Source organism: Physeter macrocephalus, chromosome 10, assembly GCF_002837175.3.
Source record: "Physeter macrocephalus isolate SW-GA chromosome 10, ASM283717v5, whole genome shotgun sequence".
In the NCBI taxonomy this organism is placed as follows: domain Eukaryota; kingdom Metazoa; phylum Chordata; class Mammalia; order Artiodactyla; family Physeteridae; genus Physeter; species Physeter macrocephalus.
Genome location: NC_041223.1, coordinates 53,469,545 through 53,491,581, shown reverse-complemented (window position 1 = coordinate 53,491,581; position 22,037 = coordinate 53,469,545). Strand labels below are relative to the sequence as shown.

General features: G+C 40.5%; 1 protein-coding gene across 10 annotated transcripts in view; it reads right to left on the bottom strand.

The window, feature by feature from the left end:
* Positions 1 to 22,037, bottom strand: part of PDSS2 (decaprenyl diphosphate synthase subunit 2) — a 279,796-nt gene that overhangs the window by 7,618 nt on the left and 250,141 nt on the right. The window contains exons 8-10 of one of the 10 annotated variants that reach the window (XR_008618391.1): positions 13,911 to 14,121; positions 11,868 to 11,979; positions 8,860 to 8,941 (exon numbers count right to left, since the gene is read on the bottom strand). The exons of 1 other annotated variant lie outside the window; for it this stretch is intronic. Coding sequence is in view for 7 of the 9 variants with exons in the window: in XM_055087593.1 (XP_054943568.1) it covers positions 3,438 to 3,594; positions 4,090 to 4,145 (213 nt within the window). In the remaining 2 variants the exon portion in view is untranslated. Of the gene's footprint in view, positions 1 to 3,334; positions 3,595 to 4,089; positions 4,146 to 7,318; positions 11,980 to 13,311; positions 14,122 to 22,037 lie in introns of those variants that run through there. 8 more of the 10 variants (XM_055087593.1, XM_028494596.2, XM_055087588.1 and 5 more) reach the window with 8 other exon arrangements.

Sequence of the window (22,037 nt, the reverse complement as noted above, 5' to 3'; positions counted from 1 at the left end):
TCCTGAATCTACAGCAAGCCCCTGACTTTGACGCAGGTGGTTCACAGACCACATTGTGAGAATACTGTTCTCATCCAACCCCACAGCTTTCCAAATAGCAAGCTTTACACTTCTCTTTGCCCTTTAAATATTGCTTTTTAAAGATATACCCCTGGGTGGGCTCTACAATCTCCTTTCTATACCTTTTCTCACTTTATATTGTCCTATATGTTAAAAGAATTCTCTAGACCTACTTTATATATAATTTATATTCTTCTAATTAGTTTCCAATCCAATGTTCCTTTACTATTACTCTATTTTACTTGCTTCCTTCATCATTATAAACACATATTTCCTGGGAGTACCCTGGCAGTCTAGTGGTTAGGACTCAGTGCTTTCACTGCCGTGGGCCCGGGTTCGATCCCTGGTCAGAGAACTAAGATCCTGCAAGCTGCATGGCAGGGCCAAAAAAATGAAATAAAATTTAAAAAAATTTAAAAATAAAATAAAAACATATTTCCTTTTACAGCATTTACTGAATGTCAACCTCTGTAATGGGTGCAGAGATAGGGGCTTTCGAGCACTCAGCAGCCACTTAGCTAGTAAGCATGACTGTCTCCACTTCTGAAAGGCAAGACAAAGCTTGGGGAATTTGCCTAATGTCACATTCAATGGGGAAGCTAGTATTTGAACCCAGATCTGTCTGTTCTATTTGTTATATCCCACTCTGCCTTCAAAGAGACTCTGATCCTCAGAAGCCCACAGTATAGTGGTGAAAGACACAAACAATCTCCCTCTCTGGTCATCTTTATATCCAAGATAGTGCTTTGCACATAGTAACACTTAATAAATGTCAGTGAAAAGAAAACATGAATTTATCCTGGTTTCTTACTTCTTTCTCAGTTTATGGTTTCCAAGTCAGGGGAATCACAATCTGGTAAAACAGAGAAGTAAAGAGGACCGTATGGGGACTTCCCTGGTGGCACAGTGGTTGACAGTCTGCCTGCCAATGCAGGGGACGCGGGTTCGAGCCCTGGTCCGGGGGGATCCCACATGCCATGGAGCAGCTGAGCCCATGCACCACGGCTGCTGGGCCTGCGCTCTGGAGCCCGCGGGCCACAACTGCTGAAGCCTGCGTGCCACAACTACTGAAGCCCAAGTGTTTAGAGCCTAAGCCACCGCAGTGAGAGGCCGGCGCAACGCAACGGGGGGTGTGCCTGCTCGCCACAGCTGGGGAGGGCACGTGCATGGCGGTGGAGACCCAACACAGCCAAAAGTAAATAAATAAATAAAATAAATATATATATATATATATAAAAAAAGAGGACCGTTTGGAAAAACACAAGTTCGGAGACAAAACAGAAAGAACACTCTATGTCACACAGTGAGTTTCTTCCTCTGAACAGCTACTGTAACAGATCATCAAAGTCCCATTATGTGAAAATGCCCATTATAATAAACTAGGGCTACTTTCATTTTGAACTCTTCAATTTATTTTTCTAATTAATTCAGTAAAAGTCTTTAGGTGATACAACAATGTAATATTACTATTTTCTCCTTCCTGGACTCAGTTTTATAATGCTGATGTTGAACATAATAGAGCAAGCAACTATAGGTAATTGTAGAAATTATTGTTGGGAAATTTGCATATGAAATACACACCTTTTACTGCCTCCAGTTGGCATTGTTAACTCGGTTATAAATAGTACAGCTGACATACTGCAAACAGAAAGTGCTTTTTGATGGGCAAAAATGGAAAATTGCTATGAATGGAGGAAGTGTTAGCACACAATGTTTAAGTTGGAAAGCTTTCATTAGCACTAGTCAAGAGGGAAAGTGATGAATTTACTAATCATAGCCTTGCTTAAGAATCCAATCATATAGAAAGACTTATGGTAAAGCTTTCTAAAAACAGATATTTATGCTACTATTTAGGTAAACAAGTAATACATCCAGTCTATAAACATATCTGAAGAGTGTTGATGGGCACTTTTAAGAAAATTAAGCGGTTCCCTTCAGATTAATCTCTTGCTGTGCATATGTGGTGAGGCAAAGGAAGTAATAGGACTGAGATATAACATTGGAGAGTGCAGTTTATATTTATACCACTCTTGAAGATAAAGCTTACATTGGGGTCATTTTGCTAAAATCATCTACTAGAATTTGAAAATTTAAAAACTATTTGAAAAACTTTAACCACTGAGAAAGAACAAAACGATGCCATTCATTGTGACTGTATGACCATAAAAATTATAATTCATAGGGCAGTATTTTTGCGGTGTTTTATACTGCTTGAGGGCAAAAATTCAATCACTGTTACTATGCAGGCTGTTTCAATCATTACGAGGCATAGGTACAGACTAGTGATGACTTTTATAAATGATAAAACATTTGCAGAAAATTGTTATATTTTTATGGGCTGTAATACTTCAGTTTTCAAAAGTTTGGGGTTATTTTGGTTTTTTTTTGTTATGGGTATAAAGCAACTATGACACAGAATTTTAATGCTGAACTACTCATCCGGATGACAGGAGAGGTGAGGGGGCTAGGGACAAAATTTTCTTCCTACGCATTTGTTTTTAGGCATTTATGTTTGCCGGAGTGCTTTGGTACCATGGTGACAGCTTAGCAACAGCTAGATGCAAATTAAGGTAATCTGCCATGCCAGCCTCTGATCATAAAAAGTTGGTAGGTAGGACACTGGGAAGAAAAATACAGATGTTTAGACGTTTAACAGTTTAATCAAAAAGAGACTTGCTCTCTATTACCTGCCCTTGTCCGTCTTTTCATCTTCTCTCTCTCTCTATCTCTTTATAAAGAGACGAGGATCTAAAAACAACAAAAAAAAACAACCCAAACAAACCCCTGTATTTAAATTGATGAGATAAAACAAAAATTAAACCTTTTTAAATAGGAAATAAAACAACACACTTTATTCTTTCTTAAATAGGATCTAATGATCACAACATGTGCATGGAAAGTGTTTTTTGTTTTTTTGCTTTTTGTTTCTGGCCGCGCTGCGTGGCACGCGGGATGTTAGTTCCCTGACCAGGGATCAAACCCATGCCCCCTGCAGTGGAAGTGCGGAGTCCTAAGCACTGGACTGCCAGGGAAGTCTCTGGAAAGTGTTTTGCAAAGACATTTCCAAAGGGTTTTTTCATACTAATGGACATTTGATTTCTGTTGATGGCTATTAAAGGGACAAAGTTACATACTTTTGGACCAGCAGACTTGGATGACATGGTGGATACTGTCATTTTTAAAGACAACATATGATGACTTTCATTATCTTTATTATAATTTATATGTAAAACAGAGAAAGTAAAATAATCTGAAAGGAAGAACATAACCTTTGGAAAGCTAGGAGGAAATAAAATCATCTTGATTTTCAGGGCTATTAATTTTATTTCAAATACCCTGGTAATGGTAAAATACAGGTTAAAGCAAATAGTCGTTAGCTAGTTGAACAGACATGGCAAATGGACTTCAACTTGCTTGCTGGCTCTGACACAGTAATAGTGGCTGCCTGGAGAGCTGTGTTGAGGAGGATTCTGAGGTTCTGTAGGAAAAGGGCTGTGAATGATGAGTGAACGCCTGTCACAGCTGAGAGGGAGACTAGAGGGTAAAAGACTTGTTAAATAGATAGCTAGTGGAAGTAGCCGCATAGCACAGGGAGATCAGCTAGGTGGTTTGTGACCACCTAGAGGGGTGGGAGGAAGGGAGATGCAAGAGGGAAGAGATATGGGAACATATGTATATGTATAACTGATTCAATTTGTTATAAAGCAGAAACTAACACACCATTGTAAAGCAATTATACTCCAATAAAGATGTTTAAAAAAAAAAAAAGACTTGTTAAGTGCAATGTGGGGGGTGGAAGGGAAGGAGGGTTAGCCCAAAGCACCCAAATACAGACTGTAAATTTATTTTAAGTCTTACATTTTATATGATAATGAATGCAAATCTTACATTTAATTCCATAATATATATATCTGGTATGCTATACAAGTTTAAAGGCTCATTTGTAGTTAAATTACCTAACGTTAACTTTGTGGGAAAAAAATATGTTCTTAGACAATGTGCATGTTCATTCTGTGGCTTCCACAGTACCTGGCAGGCTTCTGAGTATCCCTGAGTCTCTGCACCCCATTTAGTGACACCCACACCTGGAAAATTGATAGAAATAAAAACAGTTTAAATTTGCGCATGATAATGTAAGACTCAGAGAAGTAAATTAACCTGCTTGTCAACAGCAGAGCTGGGATTTGAAGACTCTAAAGCCCAATTTCTTGTTTGTTTTTTTTGGCCGCATCATGCAGCATGTAGGATCTTAGTTCCCGGACCAGGGATTGAACCCGTGCCCCCTGCAATGGAAGCTCGGAGTCTTAATCCCTGGACCACCATGGAAGTCCCTAAAATCCAATTTCTTAACAAAGAGTCTGTCTATATTATTCCAAAGACAAGTACCAGGATTCCCTGGGATTCAGGGTTTGGTATTAAATTACTGATTTGAAAAAGAACTTTTGGGGCTACAGAAGACCATACAGTAACTAGTAAGTTGGCAATTTCAGTACTGCTGTTAAAGAAAAGCATGGTTTCCATTTGGGGTTATGGAAAAGTTATAGAAATAGTGGTGATGGCTGCACAACAGTGTGAATATAATTAATGTCACTAAATTGTACACTTAAAATTACTAAAATAGCACATATTATGCTATACATATTTATATATTACCACAATAAAAAAAAAAGAAAATCGTGATTCATGGATTAGAAGATTAATATCATTAACATGGCAATTATCCAAAATTAGATCAATATATTTAATGCAGTCCCTATCAAAATCCCAGCAGGCTCTTCTGTAGAAATTGACAAGCTGATCCTAAAATTTTTATAGAAATGCAAAGGACCCAGAGTGGCCAAAACAATTCTGTAAAAGAAGAACTACAAGTGTAAATGGGGAAATCTGAATAAGATTGATGGACTGTATTAATGTCAACATTCTGGTTGTGATCTTGTCCTATAGTTTTACAAGATGATACCATTGGGGAAAATTGTAAAGGGTACCCAGAATCTCTCTGTATTATTTCTTACAACTACTTGTGAATCTATAATTACCTCAAAATGAAAAGTTTAATTAAAAAAATAAGCTGGAGGACTTCTACTTCCCAATTATAAAATTTAATATAAAGCTATAGTAATCGGGCTTCCCTGGTGGCGCAGTGGTTACAAGTCTGCCTGCCAACGCAGGGGACATGGGTTCGAGCCGTGGTCTGGGAAGATCCCACATGCCGCAGGGCAACTAAGCCTGTGTGCCACAGCTACTGAGCCTGCGCTCTAGAGCCCGCGAGCCACAACTACTGAAGCCCGCGTGCCTAGAGCCCGTGCTCTGCAACAAGAGAAGCCATCGCAATGAGAAGCCCATGCACCGCAACGAAGAGTAGCCCCCGATCGCCGCAACTAGAAAAAGCCTGCGCACAGCAACGAAGACCCAACGCAGCCAATAAATAAACAAACAAACAAATAAATAAAAGTAAAGCTACAGTAATCAAGGAAGTGTGGTTCTGGCATAAGGACAGACATAGAGATCAATGGAACAGAATTGACAGAAACAGACTCTTGTATTTAGGGTCAACTGGTTTTCTACAAAGTTGCTAAGGCAACTCAAAGGAGGAAAGAATAGTCTTTTCAACAAATGGTTCTAGCACAACTAGATATCCACATACGAAAAATAATAAATTTAGTCCAGTGGTTTTCAATGGGGGCGATTTTGGCTTCCCAAAGGCAGGGAACTTTTGGTAATGTCTAGAGACAATTCTGGTTGTCGCAGCTGGGTTTGGGGTGCTACTAGCATTTAATGGGTATACGCCAGAGATGCTGCTAAACATTCAGCAATGCACAGGGCAACCCCACAACAAAGAATGACCCAGCCCAATATGTCAATAGTGCTGAGGATGAGATACCTGATTTAAACCTTTAGCTCACACTACATACAAAAATTAACTAAAAATGGATCATAGACCTACATGTAAGAGCTAAAACTATACAACTTTGAGAAAAGAACATTGGAGAAAATCTTTGTGACTTTGGGTTAGGCAAAGATTACTTAGATATGACACTGAAAGCATGATCTATAGAAGAAAAAATTGATAAATTGGACTTCATCAAAATTAAAGGCTTTTGCGCTTCAAAAGGAACCATTATGAAAATGAATTTAAGCTATAGATTGGGAGCAAATATTTTCACACCATGTATCAGATAAAGGACTTATATTCAGAATATATAAAGAATGCTTATAACTCAATAATAAGACAAACAACCCAATTAAGAAATAGGCAAAAGATTTGAACAGACATTTCACCAAAGAAGATATATAAATGACTAACATGCTCATGAGATGATGCTTAACATCATTAGTCATTAGGAAAATGCAAATACAAATCACAATGAGATACAGTCTCATTCCTACTAGAATAGCTATAATAAAAAATGGAATACTGAGGACTTCCCTGGTGGTCCAGTGGTAAAGAATCCTCCTTGCAATGCATGGGGTGCACAGGTCTGATCCCTGGTGAGGGAACTAAGATCCCACATGCCGCGGGGCCACTAAGCCCACGCGCCACAACTACTGAGCCCACGCGCCGCAAGGAAAGATCCTGTGTGCTGCAACTAAGACCCGACACAACCAAAAAAAAAAAAAAAATAGCAATAATAAAAGAAAAATAAATAAAAAAAATATTTTTTTTAAAAAGGGAATACCAAGGGCTTCCCTGGTGGCGCAGTGGTTGAGAGTCCGCCTGCCGATGCAGGGGACACGGGTTCGTGCCCCAGTCCGGGAAGATCCCCACATGCCGCGGAGCGGCTGGGCCCGTGAGCCATGGCCGCTGAGCCTGCGCGTCTGGAGCCCGTGCTCCGCAACGGGAGAGGCCACAACAGTGAGAGGCCCGCATACCGCAAAAAAAAAAAAAAAAAAAAAAAAGGGAATACCAAGAGTTGGCAAGGATGTGAAGAACTTGGAACCCACATGTGTTGGAAAGGTAAAATGATACAGTTACTTTGGAAAACTGTCTGGCAATTTCTAACAGGTTAAACATAAATTTATTATAAATCTTATTCCTAAGGATCTACTCAGGAGAAATGAAAACTTATGTCCACATAAGGACTTGTACATGAGTATTCACAACAGCATTATTAATAATAGGTGAACAGTAGAAACAACCCAAATGCCAATCAACTGGTAAAGTGATAAATGAATATAATATATCTGTTTAATGGAATATTATTTAGCAATATAAAGGAATGAAATAATGATTAATTCCACAACATACATAAACCTCAAAAACATTATGCTAAGTGACAGAAACCAGATGCAAAAGACTAAGTATTGTAAAACTCCATTTACATAAAATGTCCAGAGAAGGCAAATCTATACAGACAGAGAGTAGATTAGTGGCTGCCTAGGATTGAGGGTGGGAGCAGGGGTTGACTGCAAATGTGCACAAGGGATCTTTAAAACTGAATTGTAGTGATGCTTGCACAACTGTGTAAATTTACTAAAAAACATTGAATTGTATACTTCAACTAGATGAATTTTATGATATGTAAACTATACTTCAATAAAGCTGCTTTTGAAAATGCAATTAAAGCAATTCTAAATCTTCAAAAAAAGGAGAATAAAAGGAAAGAGAAGTACAGAACTGCATAAACAGGCAGCAATTAGGAAGCTCACAATTAACTGATCGTATTCCCCATACACAAGTAAGTTTAAGTAACTGTGCAACTCATGATTTAAGGGAGGAGGACAGGCAGGGAGACTTCATTGAAATGTGACAAGTGAGATGTAATGCGAATAGTAAAGTTATAATGATTAATTTAAGGAAGGAAAGGTTGCAAGTGTAGCTTAATTCTTTGAGGCTGATGCTGTTTTCTCGTTCATTTGAAGGCTTACAAAAAAAGAAAGATCCAAACAAAAGAAGACAATAACAAAACACAATAAACTCATACTGTTATAGCATGAAAGATTTGAGTCAGATAAAGGTTATTTTGTTTCCCTTCAAACAAACCCTAGGAGTTTCCTTCTCCCAAGTCCTTGAAGAAGGAAAGACGGCTCCTCAACTCTTAGAAAATGGTTTCTCCATGGTTTTGGCCAAGAGCAGAACCTAACACAACTGCCTGAGGGCCTTTCCCGTCCTAGGAGATTGTGAACCTCAGCGGGAAGAAAGAAGTCATCCTACTGAAGTGTGGCTGGCTGAGAACTTGCAGTGAAGCAAGAGGAAAATACATAGAGATGTGAATCCATTTTGAGCATTGTCTGGAAGGAATGGGAACCACCAACTGAAAAGATTAATCATTCAGGCCAAAGAATTTTAAGGGAATTTATTCCACAGTTTTAACCTGCTGCTGTGGAGAACTTGCAGGGGCACTATTTTTCCAAGACAAAGACTTTCTTAGGGGCACGTTGGGATGTTGACTTATGAGTATTTACCGTATACCCATTTATCCCAGAGAAACCAATCAGGACTAGAAATTCAATATACCTTGTTTAGAATTTAAGCTACTTATCAATAGTGGTTATGAAGACTGCAGCACCATGAAAAAATGTTTATGATGTATTATGTAAAAACAGCAGGACCCAAAGTTGAATTTATACTATAATTACAACCATGCAAAAAAGACAGGCATAGCAGAAAAGGCTGGATTAAATACAAACGAAATGGTGATACTGATTATGTGAGCATGGTGAGACTGAGAGTAATTTTTTTCTCCTTTCCACGATTTCTTTAAAAGTGTTTATTTACTTAAATGCATCAAAAAGTGAGATCTTCCCAACAGCAGTCAAGGCAGTAAGGAGCCTACTCATTTGCTCAGGACACACAGTGATGGGTATACTATCAGTCCTAGAAGTGAGCAGATCACATTGAAAGAAAGCTGATAGAGCTTTTCCATGAAGATGGAATCAGCATCTGTAAAAAGAAAGAAAAGGAATGAAAGCCTGAGAAACTTTCTCTTTCTAAGGAAGAGTAAGCAATACACATCTAGGAAGAATATTCCTCCACTGGTAGAGGCCTAAAACCTAGCACTTCAGCGCCCCAAGGGCAGGTGGGGAAGCTAAAGGGAGGGGTGGACCCCACTGTCAGTTCTGGCCCCACTGGGTTCTCCCCAGGTGACCTTCTTTTTCAAAAGTATGTTATCTCCTTAATGTGAAGGCAGGATCCCTTCTGATAAAATGAAACAGTTAATTTGAGAAGGGATTAGGAGTGATGGTAGGAAATGGAGAAAGAGGTAAATGACGGTCTTGTTAGATTGCTTTGTGCTTTAAAAAGAAATTGAAAATAGCTTTATTATTACTAAAAGGTGATTAACAATAATGGAAACTATTAATAATAATGGAGTGACAATTGTGTCCTCACAAATAGATGAAAAAATCAGCCCAATCCATCTCTGCCCTTTTGAGTCTTAGCAAAGGTGTGGCATGCCTTCTCCAGATTGAGAGGCAGTCATTAGATTCTAAAGATAAATCCTGCAACTTCTATTGGTCAGAAAGGTGAGATCGTAACAATAGGATTTCACGGTGGGAAGACAAACGAAGGGGCAGGAAAGAATCTTCCTGAAACTAAGAACTCTAGGAAGGAACGTGAAAAGGGTTTTCTGAAAGCAAGGCTCTCCTTATCTGTGACGGACCTGCTGTTTAGTTAGTCTTTTATTTTTTTTTGGCCGCGCCATGTGGCTTACAGGATCTTAGTTCCCTGACCAGGGATTGAACCCAGGCCACGGCAGTGAAAGCACCGAGGCCTAACCACTGGACCGCCAGGAAATTCCTGGTTAAGTCTTAAAAAAGAGAGAAAGAAAAAGAAGTATCCTTTAGCTGCAATTTTGTTGATTAAACACAATTCCCCCAAAGCCACTTGCCCAAAGAGATCTATGTTACAGCAACTTGTCAGGTTTTGAAAGGTAATCACGGATTATTCAGATTACTTTCTGGTCACCTGCATTCATTGTGTTGTAGGTACTGGGCCTTAAAAAACGTGTACATCTTTTTGGAGCATTTTGCACTAATGTATATGTCTTTTACCCCAAGTTTGTATGTTTCACCTGCATCTTGGGCCATAGCAATAACATCGGCATAGGTAAGAGAAAGTCTCAAACATTAGAGAACGAGACCTGGACCAGGCACACAATGTCACTGATCATTTATTTTTAGGTGTGACTAGGTTACCACATTATATAAGAAAACATGAAGAGGATTTAGTGCTGTCATCAAGTAAAACTCACAACAAAGTTTAATGATAGTCATAATCCTTATCTTCTTTCAAAGTAACTAATAGTGAATGGCAAATAACTCACTATCTAATCAATATCTAATTGATACTGTTTTTTAGAAACAGTTTTTCTAAGTTGGGGAATTTAAAAGAAGATGACTTAGTGGCACAGGAAACGGCTTTGTAGTTCCTCGGGAAATATAATTTTAAAATTTAGAAAAGAATGTCACTAGAGGTGGGACTAAGAGAGAGATGTCTGAGACACAAAAGGAAGGGTAGTCAGAGAAGAGGGGAAGTGGGTCACAGGTGCTGGTGGGTGGTGAGGGCGGAAGCTGCATTAGCAAGGTGAAATGCTGTGGGGAAGTCTGCATGCAGGGGGACGGCTGGTAAACTTCACAGTGAGGCCACCATCTGTGAACAAGAAGAAGGCATCTCAGTGGAGTAGTGCCGTGAGACCCGATAGATTTGTTGAACAAGTAGTCTTTGAGTGTCTACAGTGCTGGCGCTGGTCTAGATGGTGGGGACCCAGCAGTGAATATAGTGAATGACCAATTGCAAGGGTTAAGGAGTCAGTAGCCTGTAAGAAGGTGTGCTGCTAATGCTAGGAAGAAAAATGTAGAGGTGGAAGGATAAATAGGGGAAGTGAGGGATGTCATTTAGGGGAGAACTGAGCCCATTCATAGCCAGCAGGGGAAACAGAAGACTCAAGAATAGGGACATGAGGGAGACAGGAGGCTGAAGGCTCAAGATCTTTGGAAAGGAGTAGAGCCTTATCTGGAAAGAGAAGCAAAGGAAGAGAGAAAGAGGTGCTGTCTGGAAAGACTCTAAAGTGGGGAGATGGCATGTGAAGGCAAGCCAGTCTGTCAGAGGCAGTCCTTTCTGCCGGCTCCTGCATCTATAAATGGGGGATTAAGTCTCACCTCCAGAGAGTGGTCGTGGGATTTGAACAAGACAGTACTGTTAAGGCCCTTAGCAGAGTGCCTGGTATACACGCAGAGCCCTTACTATACTTGAAGAAAAGACTGACAGGCAGGAAGGAGAGTACAGGTGGGCTCAGGGGCCTGAAGTGAGTGAGGTTTGCAGGTCCAGGTAGAGGAAGAGGGACAATGGTTAATGAATGAATTCTTCACTCTAGCAAGAAACTGGGGGTGGAGAGTGATGCAGAGGGGGGAAAGGAGGAGACATTCTAAGGTCACTAACTCTGCCTTGTCAGTACCTTCCCTGGCAGCACTCAAGCAGTAGGCCAAAAAGTGTAATTAAGCATGTCTTGCTGCCCCCAAATTTCTCCCTAGAGATTGTCTGAAATTATAAGGGCTTAAAATGAATTCATAAATAAATATCCCTGAAGAAGGGGTATGGAGAAGACTATCAGTATTTAATACTTTAGACTGACTTAGCCAGCGTATTAGGTTTAACAAAAGCAGAGCTGTCACTCAACAGTGAGGGCAGGGCTGCTGCTCCCAGGGAGCCGGACGGCAAGGCACAGGAGAGGGAACAGAGGCCTGGAAGGCAGCTGGGAAGATGAAAGGGAGGTAGGAAATGTTCCAAAGAAAGCAGAAAGGAGGGTGTTGAAACAAAGAGTCCAGGATTATAAGCCATACAAAGGAGAGCTGGGAATTCTTTAGGTCACCTGTGAGGCAGCTTGGCAAGAAGTCTGCCATTAAGTTTTATGCTTTCCTTCATAGCCTCTCTTTGTGTTTCACCTTCCCTCTTCTCTGAATTTCACATAGCATCTTTGTTACCTAGAGAGTCAGAAATGGCAAACTTTTAGAAAATAAAACAAAGCTGGAGAGGACCTCATATAGTCTCTTGTTTAACCTTATTTTACAAATGTGGAAACCGAGGCTCAGAGGGAAATGACTTGTTCAAGGTCACACAGCAAACCAGGTGCTAAACCAGAACTAGAAGAGCCCTAGAATCCTGCCTTGTGTTCCACAGTACCCAACCATCTGCTTAATAAAACCTACAGCTTGCTGAAGTTCCTGCTCATCCAGAGAACACAAAGCATGACTCCTCCTTTGTGGAAGTTAATGATTAAAACCTAGTCTGATCTAAAGCATCTAACCATAGTTACTAATTAAGCCAATTTCTGTGAGAAAAGACATTTCAAACAGAGGAGTGGAGTGTTCTCTTCAGCTAAATCTACAGGCCTTCAAATTGTAGTAGCATAAACTGTACAATTACAACATTTCAAGTATGCTTAAAAATATTTCAAAATACAATACCTTAACCTCTGTAGCTTACGTTTGCTTTTCATTGCATGCCACATGATGGGTCTGATAAAACGGTTTTGTAACTTTTGAAGAAGGAATTTAACTAAAGTGACTTCACTTAGTGTTTGAGTGAACTAGGTAATAAAATCTGTTTGCTGTGTTCGCTGTCTCCAGATAGGGCTGTAATTACACCACATGAGGAAGAAAGGTAGCTGAGTCTCAATCTAGATCATTTATGTAAACTCAGCCTTCTTGTCAACGGTGTTCTCATATTGCATGCATGCAAACCTCAAAAATCATCTCCTATGAACCACAGAGAGACAGTGTCCAATTGCAGGCCTGTGAGATTGCTTATATTCTTTCTGTAATTGGATGTCTGTGGTTCAAGACCAAAATTTGACACTCTGAGGCTAAAAAAAAAATCACCAATGAATTCCCCAGTACAACAATTATATATCTGACACTTGTAAAAATTAAAGGTATTCTCTACACCAACATATTACAAATGAATACATTTACTTGAAAAAAAGAAGCATCCAGGGGCTTCCCTGGTGGCGCAGTGGTTGCGCGTCCGCCTGCCGATGCAGGGGAACCGGGTTCGCGCCCCGGTCTGGGAGGATCCCGCGTGCCGCGGAGCGGCTGGGCCCGTGAGCCGTGGCCGCTGGGCCTGTGCGTCCGGAGCCTGTGCTCCGCGGCGGGGGAGGCCGCAGCAGAGGGAGGCCCGCATACCACAAAAAAAAAAAAAAAAAAAAGAAGCATCCTGTTCAACTTAAAAAAAAAAGTTTGGTTCTTTGAAATGCGTTTGAAAAAATTTGGTCTTCCAGAAAGAAAAACAGGCAATTCCTACTATAACCAAGTTAGCATTTGATAACATTTTAATCTCCTACTTCAAATATTTGGCATCATTTTTTCAGCAGTTTTCCGCCCAAAATCTTACAGAACCCAAGAAGCACAAAGTATATCCATACTGAATCTATAAATACAAAGACATAATTGCAAGAAGACAAAGCATGTTTTTTTTTCTTAATCATTAAACTACCCTCCGTTATGAAAAATTGGTCACTGGTTTTTGATTTGACAGTCCTCCCTGGCTGGCATTGATAGTGTTTCTCTTGACACCTGCAGCTTCCAGCTTGCCCTGTCCTCTCTAGAAGGAAAACCACAGGCCACCGCCCTGGCGCCATCCCTGGCTCAGTCCAATCAATAAGGACTTATTTCCTGTCCATTTGCTGAGGTCACAGGAGCGAATCTCATTAATTATTTCTGCTACTGAAGCCTCAAGTGTGCTTCTGGCGTGACAACTGAAAACTGCTTGACCTTTTTTCTTCTAATTTTGTTTGTAGCAGTTCCAAAAAGAAGGCAGTATTCATTTAGCAGTGTGGTAAAAAGAAAAAAAATGTATATGCTGTTAAAGTCATTAACACATTCAGATCCTTCACCATGAAAGCTCTCCCGATCACCTCATTCCCCAGTTTTTTTCAGCTAATGAACAATAGTCTTTTAAATTTGGTGTCACGAAAATCTGGTCACGGCAAACACAATGTTTTCTAAAGCAGTTCTGGCCTCCGAGGGAGGAAAGCTCTCCAGGGCCTCCAGTGCCTTGTTTCCATGGTAACGACACAGGTCAATAGCTGAAGTCACACCTTTGCCAGCTTTGATTGTTTCTCGCAACTGTTAAGAAACAAATGCACAGTAAAAGTCAGTTTTTAAGGTACCACAATTAAATTGGGGAGGAGAGGTGGAAAACAAAGAAGGGGAGAAACAGTATAGATTCACTGTTTCTGCTTTTGAGGTTAAAGAGGACACCATTCTCCAGTGATTTTGAGGCACTAATATTCCCTAAGGCTGCTAGGTTTCGGCCCTCCAGTGCAGAACAATATGCTCCAATTAGCCTAATTACACCTCTTCCCCCAACTCCCGCCCGGTGATATCTTGAAGTGGGCCCTGCTGGGGGGTGGCAGTGATGAAGGTGGAAGGCATTGACGTCTCTGACATTTTGGATTCAGCAGCCTGATATTCTTGGGTGAGGAAGGCTTCATTAACATCCTAGTTAATAACTAATATTTTTACATGGTATGTTGACACAATAGTCCATGTGAAAATTCAAGAAAGACACATAGTATTAGATCTGAGCACTACATTATTAAAACTGTAAGACTTCGGGAGGAATGAATTACAACACCCTTTGTGAAGAATAAAGTCAACTCTTGCCCACAAATGGAGTCGATTTCCAATTCCTCTCCCTGATGACTGGAAAGGACCAATACAATGGTTACACTTTAGAGCTGAAAAAGACTTATAATGATTTGGCCGGTCCACTTCCCCTTGCCCCGATTCCATCTTCTTCTCAGTGAATACCTCTAATGTCTGCTTTACTCCCTAAATCAGAAACTCGGGAGTCCTCCTTCATCCATTCAGGCACCATGGCTCACCCATGACTGAACTTTCTGGCTCCCCACTGGGTTGGCTGGGGCCCAGGGACAAGTTCTAGTCCATGAGACATGAATGGTGCGTGTCACTTCTGGGCTGTAGCATTTAACGGTCCATGTGAGTCCCGCCAGAGGTTTCCCTCTGGTACCTCAGCCAGTCACATCGAAGAAGCTCCTCAGGTTGGATCCCCGAGTGGCCACAGTGAGCAATCACAGTGCCTCTCCAACCTGCACAGGACATGTAGTATGGGCAAGAAACACATCTGCTGTCTGAAGAGACTGTCACGTTGTCTGTGGCCATCTTGACTGATATACTCACTAAGTCCCAGCCATTCTATCTCATACAGAGCCCTCAAATTATCATCTGCTCTTCACTCTCATTGCCACATCAGCTCAGGCTATCATCGTCGCTTGCCTGGGTTATTTTTGCAATCACCTCCTAAAGAGTCTTCCCACCACCAGTTCTTTGCCCCTGGACTCCATCCTTCACGCTGCCAAGGAGATCTTTATAAGAAGCAAATGTGATCTTGCTTAAAACCCTCCACTGCCTTCCAATAGCTTTAAGGAAAAAAAAGTCCAAGCTCTTTCATGAGGCATGGAAGTCCTTTCCCTTTCTGCCATTTCATCATTACTTAGGGAAACTACTTGCAGCTGATGGCTTGAGACAGTCTCCACACACACCCCTCGCCCCATCAAGCTTCCCAAATTCCACTTGGGTGGAATGTACACAGCTAGGATGACAGCTCTAAGGGGCTAGGTGCCCTTCTTCCTTGGGGCTCCTGGAGTGCCCTGTGCATATGTGGAGTGCAGCATTCTCATACAGTGTTGTATTTTAATTCTCCATTCACTTATCTATCTCTTCATTAGACGTGGAGCTATCGTATAATGCATGAAACATAAAGGAATAAAAGAAATAACCTGCTTTACTCCCCTAATTATATAGATGCAAGGAGAGGGCCAGAGAAGCACAGCGGCTCACACAAGATCATAGATGGATAGTGACAAAGCTGCAATCAGAAGCCAGTTTTCCTAACACCCAGTCCAGTGGCACTTAATATTATACTCCGCCAGACTCTCAGCATTCTACAGGTATTTCCACACTGCATATGCACTTTGGTATTGTTTCAGCTTAGGGTTCCCTGGTCTCCTGCCATCATTGAATGCATGAAGGCACTAAAATGGTCCTGGGTATCAGAGGTAGCCACATTCAAACTCCTCTTCTAGCTCCCATCTTAGAGAGGCCAGTTAACTGCTCTGAGTTCTAAATGCAGATAATATCAGTCCCTTGTAGGACTGCTGGGGGGGTACTGCATGAGACAGTATAGAGTGCTTGACAGTGTCTAAAACACTATAGATATTCAGAACGACTTAATTCTTCTTCCTCCTCAAGCCCTTAGCCATTGCCAAGAAAGCTACCCCATCCACCAAGATCAAGTCTATTTTAGCTTGACGCACAGCAACCTCAAAGGTAGTTGAACTTGGATCAGACCAGCCTTAAAGATTAAAAAAAAAGAAAAAGAAAGAACATGCTTCTTATTTTCATTATCTTTAATTCCCTCAAATCTAAATTAGACTGGCCAACATTCTCTATTCTGGACTTCTAGGTTGGTAACTGCAGGCAGTGGATATCTGCATGACTGGATTTCAATTTGTAAATATTAATTGAGAACCTATTATGTGTAAAGAGTACAATGATCCTTTTTTGCTTTATGGGTCAGGAACTAATGAAGGGTATACTGTGAAAAGCAGTAAATGAAGGACTACAGATGACCAGAGAAATGAGAGCAACTTTGATTAGAAGAGATTTAAGAAGGCCTTACAGAAAAGGGATTTAAGGCATGTCCTGAGAATGCTGATAAGTAGTTATGGCGTCGGGGTAGCAAGAAAATTATAGGGAAAGAGAATAGCTGAACAAAGGCACAGAGGAGACCAGAGCGAATGAAAACAGATTGGTGTGATACTTTACAGGAGTAGGTGTGAGGGGATCCAGGTGGGCTCTGAAAACCAACCTAAGAACTTTATTAAAATTTTTTTTTATTATCAAATATTTTATTTATTTTATTATTTATTTTATTATTTTTTGGCTGTGCTGTGTGGCACGCGGGATCTTAGTTCCCTGACCAGGGATCGAACCCATGCCCCATGCAGTGGAAGCGCAGTGTCTTAACCATTGGACCAGTAGGGAAATCCCTCAAATATTTTAAAAGTACAGAAAAGTTGAAAGACTAGCCCAGGAGTTGGCAACCTACGGCCTCAGGCCAAATTTGGCCCCCCTGTTTTTATAAATTAAGTTCTGCTGGAATATAACCATGTCCATTTATTTAAGTATTATCTATGGTTGTTTCTGTGCTATAACGGTAGACCTACAGAGTTGAGTAGCTGCCACAGAGACTATATGGATTGCAAAGCCTAAAATATTTACACTTTGGCCTTTACAGGAAGTCTGTGACTTCTGGACGTAGCATAATTAATGAACGCGTATCTTCTACCTAGGTTCAACAACCATTAGTATTTTGCTATTTTTGTTCTATCTACTTGTATGTGTGTGTTTTCTGAATCATTTGAAAGTAAGCTGTTTAAGCTGGTATATTAGCTCTCCAGAGGAGGAAAAAGCCCTACTTGTAGCACTTGCAGATTTTTGTGGTATAAATACTCCCATCATGGCTGATTTCAAGCTACCAAGGGTTGTAGAATCACAAAATTCTTGAATATTTAACAACTGGCTCTCAGCTGGTAGGAGGAGGCTTGGGCATACCATGGGCTGCAGGATGCTTTACCCTTGTTTTGAGAAGCAGCTCCAAAGATAAGAACATTCTCCTACATGGCCAGAATACCATTATCACAGCTTGGAAAGTTAACAGTAATCCTCTCCTATTATCAATATCTAGTCCATCTGCAAATTTCCCCAATTGGCTCCAAAATGTCTTTTTTAGCCTTTTTTTCCCCCCAAACCACAATGAATCCAGGTTTACACACTGCCTTCATCTGTTATGACACTTTAAACTTCTTCCCGCTATAATATTGCAATTTTGAAAGGACCAAGCTATGTTGTACAATGTTCTACATTGTGTTTCTCTGACTGCTACGCTTAGTTTGTTAGTCTGTAAACTTTATTCAGTCAGGCTCAACTGAATATTTGATGGTGACTTATACGGTATTTAACTCTACAATGAAGGGTAATTCAGACTAGGGCAAAATAGCACCCAGGAGGACATCACTGAAAGTTACTCAAGCCCTAAAAGAGTTAATTTCTCTTCCCCAATGACTACTGTACTTCCAGTTAATACTCCAATCTGCTCTCCACAGGGTTGGCTCCCAGGACTTTGCATACCAAGGACCCGATAGCTTCCACGTGTAAAATGCCCATTTCAGAACTCATCAGTAATCTAATTCTTCATGGAAGGTATTATTCCTCACAGGCATCTGTATACACTTCCACCAACTAAACATAAACTACTGGCTCAAAGGAAATCCTTTAGATATAATTAATAGAGGATAAACGAGAGTCGTTTTTACTATAAGTTAGAATAGGCCATGAGTTTATCCAGAAAAATACAATCTTGTCCTTTGTAAATAAATGTGACAAAAGACACATTAAGCTGAAGTTCCTAAACTTGGCTGATCATAAGATTCATCTGGGGAGCTTTCAAATGCAGATGCCTAGGCCTCATTCCTGGAGATGGATTCAGTAAGGCCTAAAAAAAAAATGCTTCTTTTTTTTATGCTTTTTAAAAATGCTAATCACTGGTCATTCCAATGATTAGCCAGATTTGGGAGTACCTCACTCGCTGGGGCATGTATTTTGAGAGATTGTATTTTAAAACTGTCATGTTGGGTTTATATCCTTTTAACCACACTTCCAAAGGGTTGTCCTTGTGATGCTCAAATTAAATTTAGCAAGCATTTATTGGGCACCTATATGGTATAGGTATATAGTAGGGGCTGGAGGTACAGAGAGAAACACAGTTGCTGCCCCCAGGACCACCTGTTAGAGGGCTTGTCATAGGGCTAAAGAACCAGAGAAGGTTGAATGGAACACTGAGGGATTGGGCCCATGACCTTGGTTCTAATAACTGCAAGAGAAAACACCACAATTAAAAAAAAAATTATTTCCACTTTTGCCTTCCCCTACATTTTGACTGGGCAAATTCCCAATTGATGCATAGGTAGAACTTCCCATATTAGGATGTGGCTAGAAATGCTAGTATGCCCACTCTGGCCTTTACGGCCTGAAAAACACTTTAGCTGTAAGATAAATTTAAAAAATACAAAATGGTGAATTATCAGTCTGCATTTTATTTCCCTGATATAGCACTTTAGGGCAATAATGTAATTAAATCTCTAATTAAGTCAGCTGAATAATTGTATAAGTGCAGAATCACCCGAAATAAATTAAGTCCAAATCCCCTGCTAGAGGATCCAATTAAAGATATTAACACAAAGAGGATCCACAGTACTTAAAATGCATTATTATTTAACATTTATTAAAAGGTGTTACTAAACACCTTTTCCATGATAAATGTTGCTTTTATGAGACCCCTTTGAGAAATCATTGTATGCCTCTGAAAACTATTTGGTTTGAAAGTCCTCTTAAAATATTAAAGGCAAGCCCTTGCCACGGGATCTAAGCAGCTTTAGAAGATGTGCAGGTAGCAGTCGCTTTTCTCCAATGAAACCAAAACAAGACCTTAGACCTAGAAGAAACCCCAAGCACCATCTTCGCTTCTCACCTCATTTTGCAGAAGACACTGGATGAGAGACACTAAGTGATGTGGACCAGAGTCAAGAGCAAATTTGAGAAATGGCCTAGGTTTCATTTCTGCACATCCAGAGCTCTTCTACTCTATAGCACTGGAAAAGATTTGGAGATAACCCCAAATTTTCTTTCACCCAACCAGATAGAGTGCTTAGAGAGAACAGAGATACTAAGACTCATCTGGAACATGGGGCAGACCTTGTTCTGAAGAAACTGTATAATAGAGAGTAAGGGAGTATGAAACAATATGTTAAAGTTTTGTTTTGTTTTTAAATGGTTGAAAACAGCTGGATAAGGGTAAAAGGAAACAAATGGAAGCCATGCTGTTATGGGAAGAGACCACATACCTCTCAACCAAGTGGTAGAAGTGGACCATGCTTCCTTAATAGAGATTATACAGCTGGCAGAAAGGTATGATGCAGTAATGACACAGGACTTCAACCTTTGAACATCTGCTAAAACCTGCATTCTATAGTTGCCAAATTCCTGGTGTGTCTGATAATCTTATGTATTAGAAGATAGAAGAAGTGCTTTTTGCTTAATTATGTCAGCATAATTGGATATAAAGGTGATAGGAATTAAGAAAAAATTAATGCCATCTTGGTATTAGAATCAGTCCTTAGAAAGGCCTAGCATGAATGGGTTTGGACACCCAGACTATATGTTAGGAAAGTGCATTGCAAAAATAAGTTTAGTGAAAAGATTGCCATTAACTATAACTGGAAATAAAGTTCAAGGGTGATGGAAGCCTCTGAAAAACTAAATTCCAACAATGTCATATTTAATTATGAAAGTGACCAAAATAATGGCTACTGAATAAGCTCTCTCAGGGCTCTCATTTGAGATGGTCCGGGTGTAAAAGGAGGAGCCTATGATCCCCTCCACTGCTGAGCATTTCCTCTGCACAGAGCACCACTGTGGAGACAGGGCACTATCCCTGTTTTGAAGGAGCTGACAAGAGAGAGGTACAAAACTGTAAAAATTGTGTGGGACTCCACCCAGAGGCTTGTATTGTCACCAGGACACTTGCCACAAGTGTTTTTAAAGTGCTGTTCCTCACAGAAAATGTTCAGAAACAAACAACCTTGTCAGAATCTGCTAAAGATTGATAGGCATGCATGGGGGAAGGAGATGATGACAAAAATAAGGGGCTCCCAGATGTAAAGGTTGTATGTTGAGTAAGAACAAGTATGTGCAAATATTTGCAAAAGATAATATACTATTAACACTCCCTAACACCATACACAAAAATAAACTCAAAATGGATGAAAGACCTAAATCTAAGGCCAGACACTATAAAACTCTTAGAGGAAAACATAGGCAGAACACTCTATGACATAAATCACAGCAAGATCCTTTTTGACCCACCTCCTAGAGAAATGGAAATAAAAACAAAAATAAACAAATGGGACCTAATGAAACTTAAAAGCTTTTGCACAGCAAAGGAAACCATAAACAAGACCAAAAGACAACCCTCAGAATGGGAGAAAATATTTGCAAACGAAACAACTGACAAAGGATTAATATCCAAAATTTATAAGCAACTCTTGCAGCTCAATAACAAAAAAACAAACAACCCAATCCAAAAATGGGCAGAAGAACTAAATAGACAGGGAACCCTCTTGCACTGTTGGTGGGAATGTAAATTGATACAGCCACTATGGAGAACAGTGTGGAGGTTCCTTAAAAAACTAAAAATAGAACTACCATATGACACAGCAATCCCAGTCCTGGGCATACACCCTGAGAAAACCATAATTCAAAAGAGTCATGTATCACAATGTTCACTGCAGCACTATTTACAATAGCCAGGACATGGAAGCAACCTAGCAGTCAAGATGTCCTTCAGCAGGGGAATGGACAAACTGTGGCATAGCCATACAGTGGAGTACCCTTCAGCAGTGAAAAGGAGTGAGCAGTTGATTCATGCCACAACGTGAGTGGATCTTAAATGCATGTTACTAAGTGAGAGAAGCCGGGACTCGGGGGCTACAGATGGTATGATTCTATTCATATGACATTCTGGAAAAGGCCAGACTATAGGGACGGAAAACAGATATGTGGTTCCTGGGGGCGGAGGAGTGACGGACCACAAAGGGTACCACAGGGACTGGAGGGTGAAGGAGCTGCCCTGTGTGTGCTGCGGGGGTAGATGCATGGCTCTGTGTGCTTTGGCATGGACATATATACACTACCAAATGTAAAACAGATAGCTAGTGGGAAGCAGCCGCATAGCACAGGGAGATCAGCTCGGTGCTTTGTGACCACCTAGAGGGGTGGGACAGGGAGGGTGGAAGGGAGATGCAAGAGGGTGGGGATATGGGGATATATGTATATGTATAGCTGATTCATTTTGTTATAAAGCAGAAACTAACACACCATTGTAAAGCAATTATACTCCA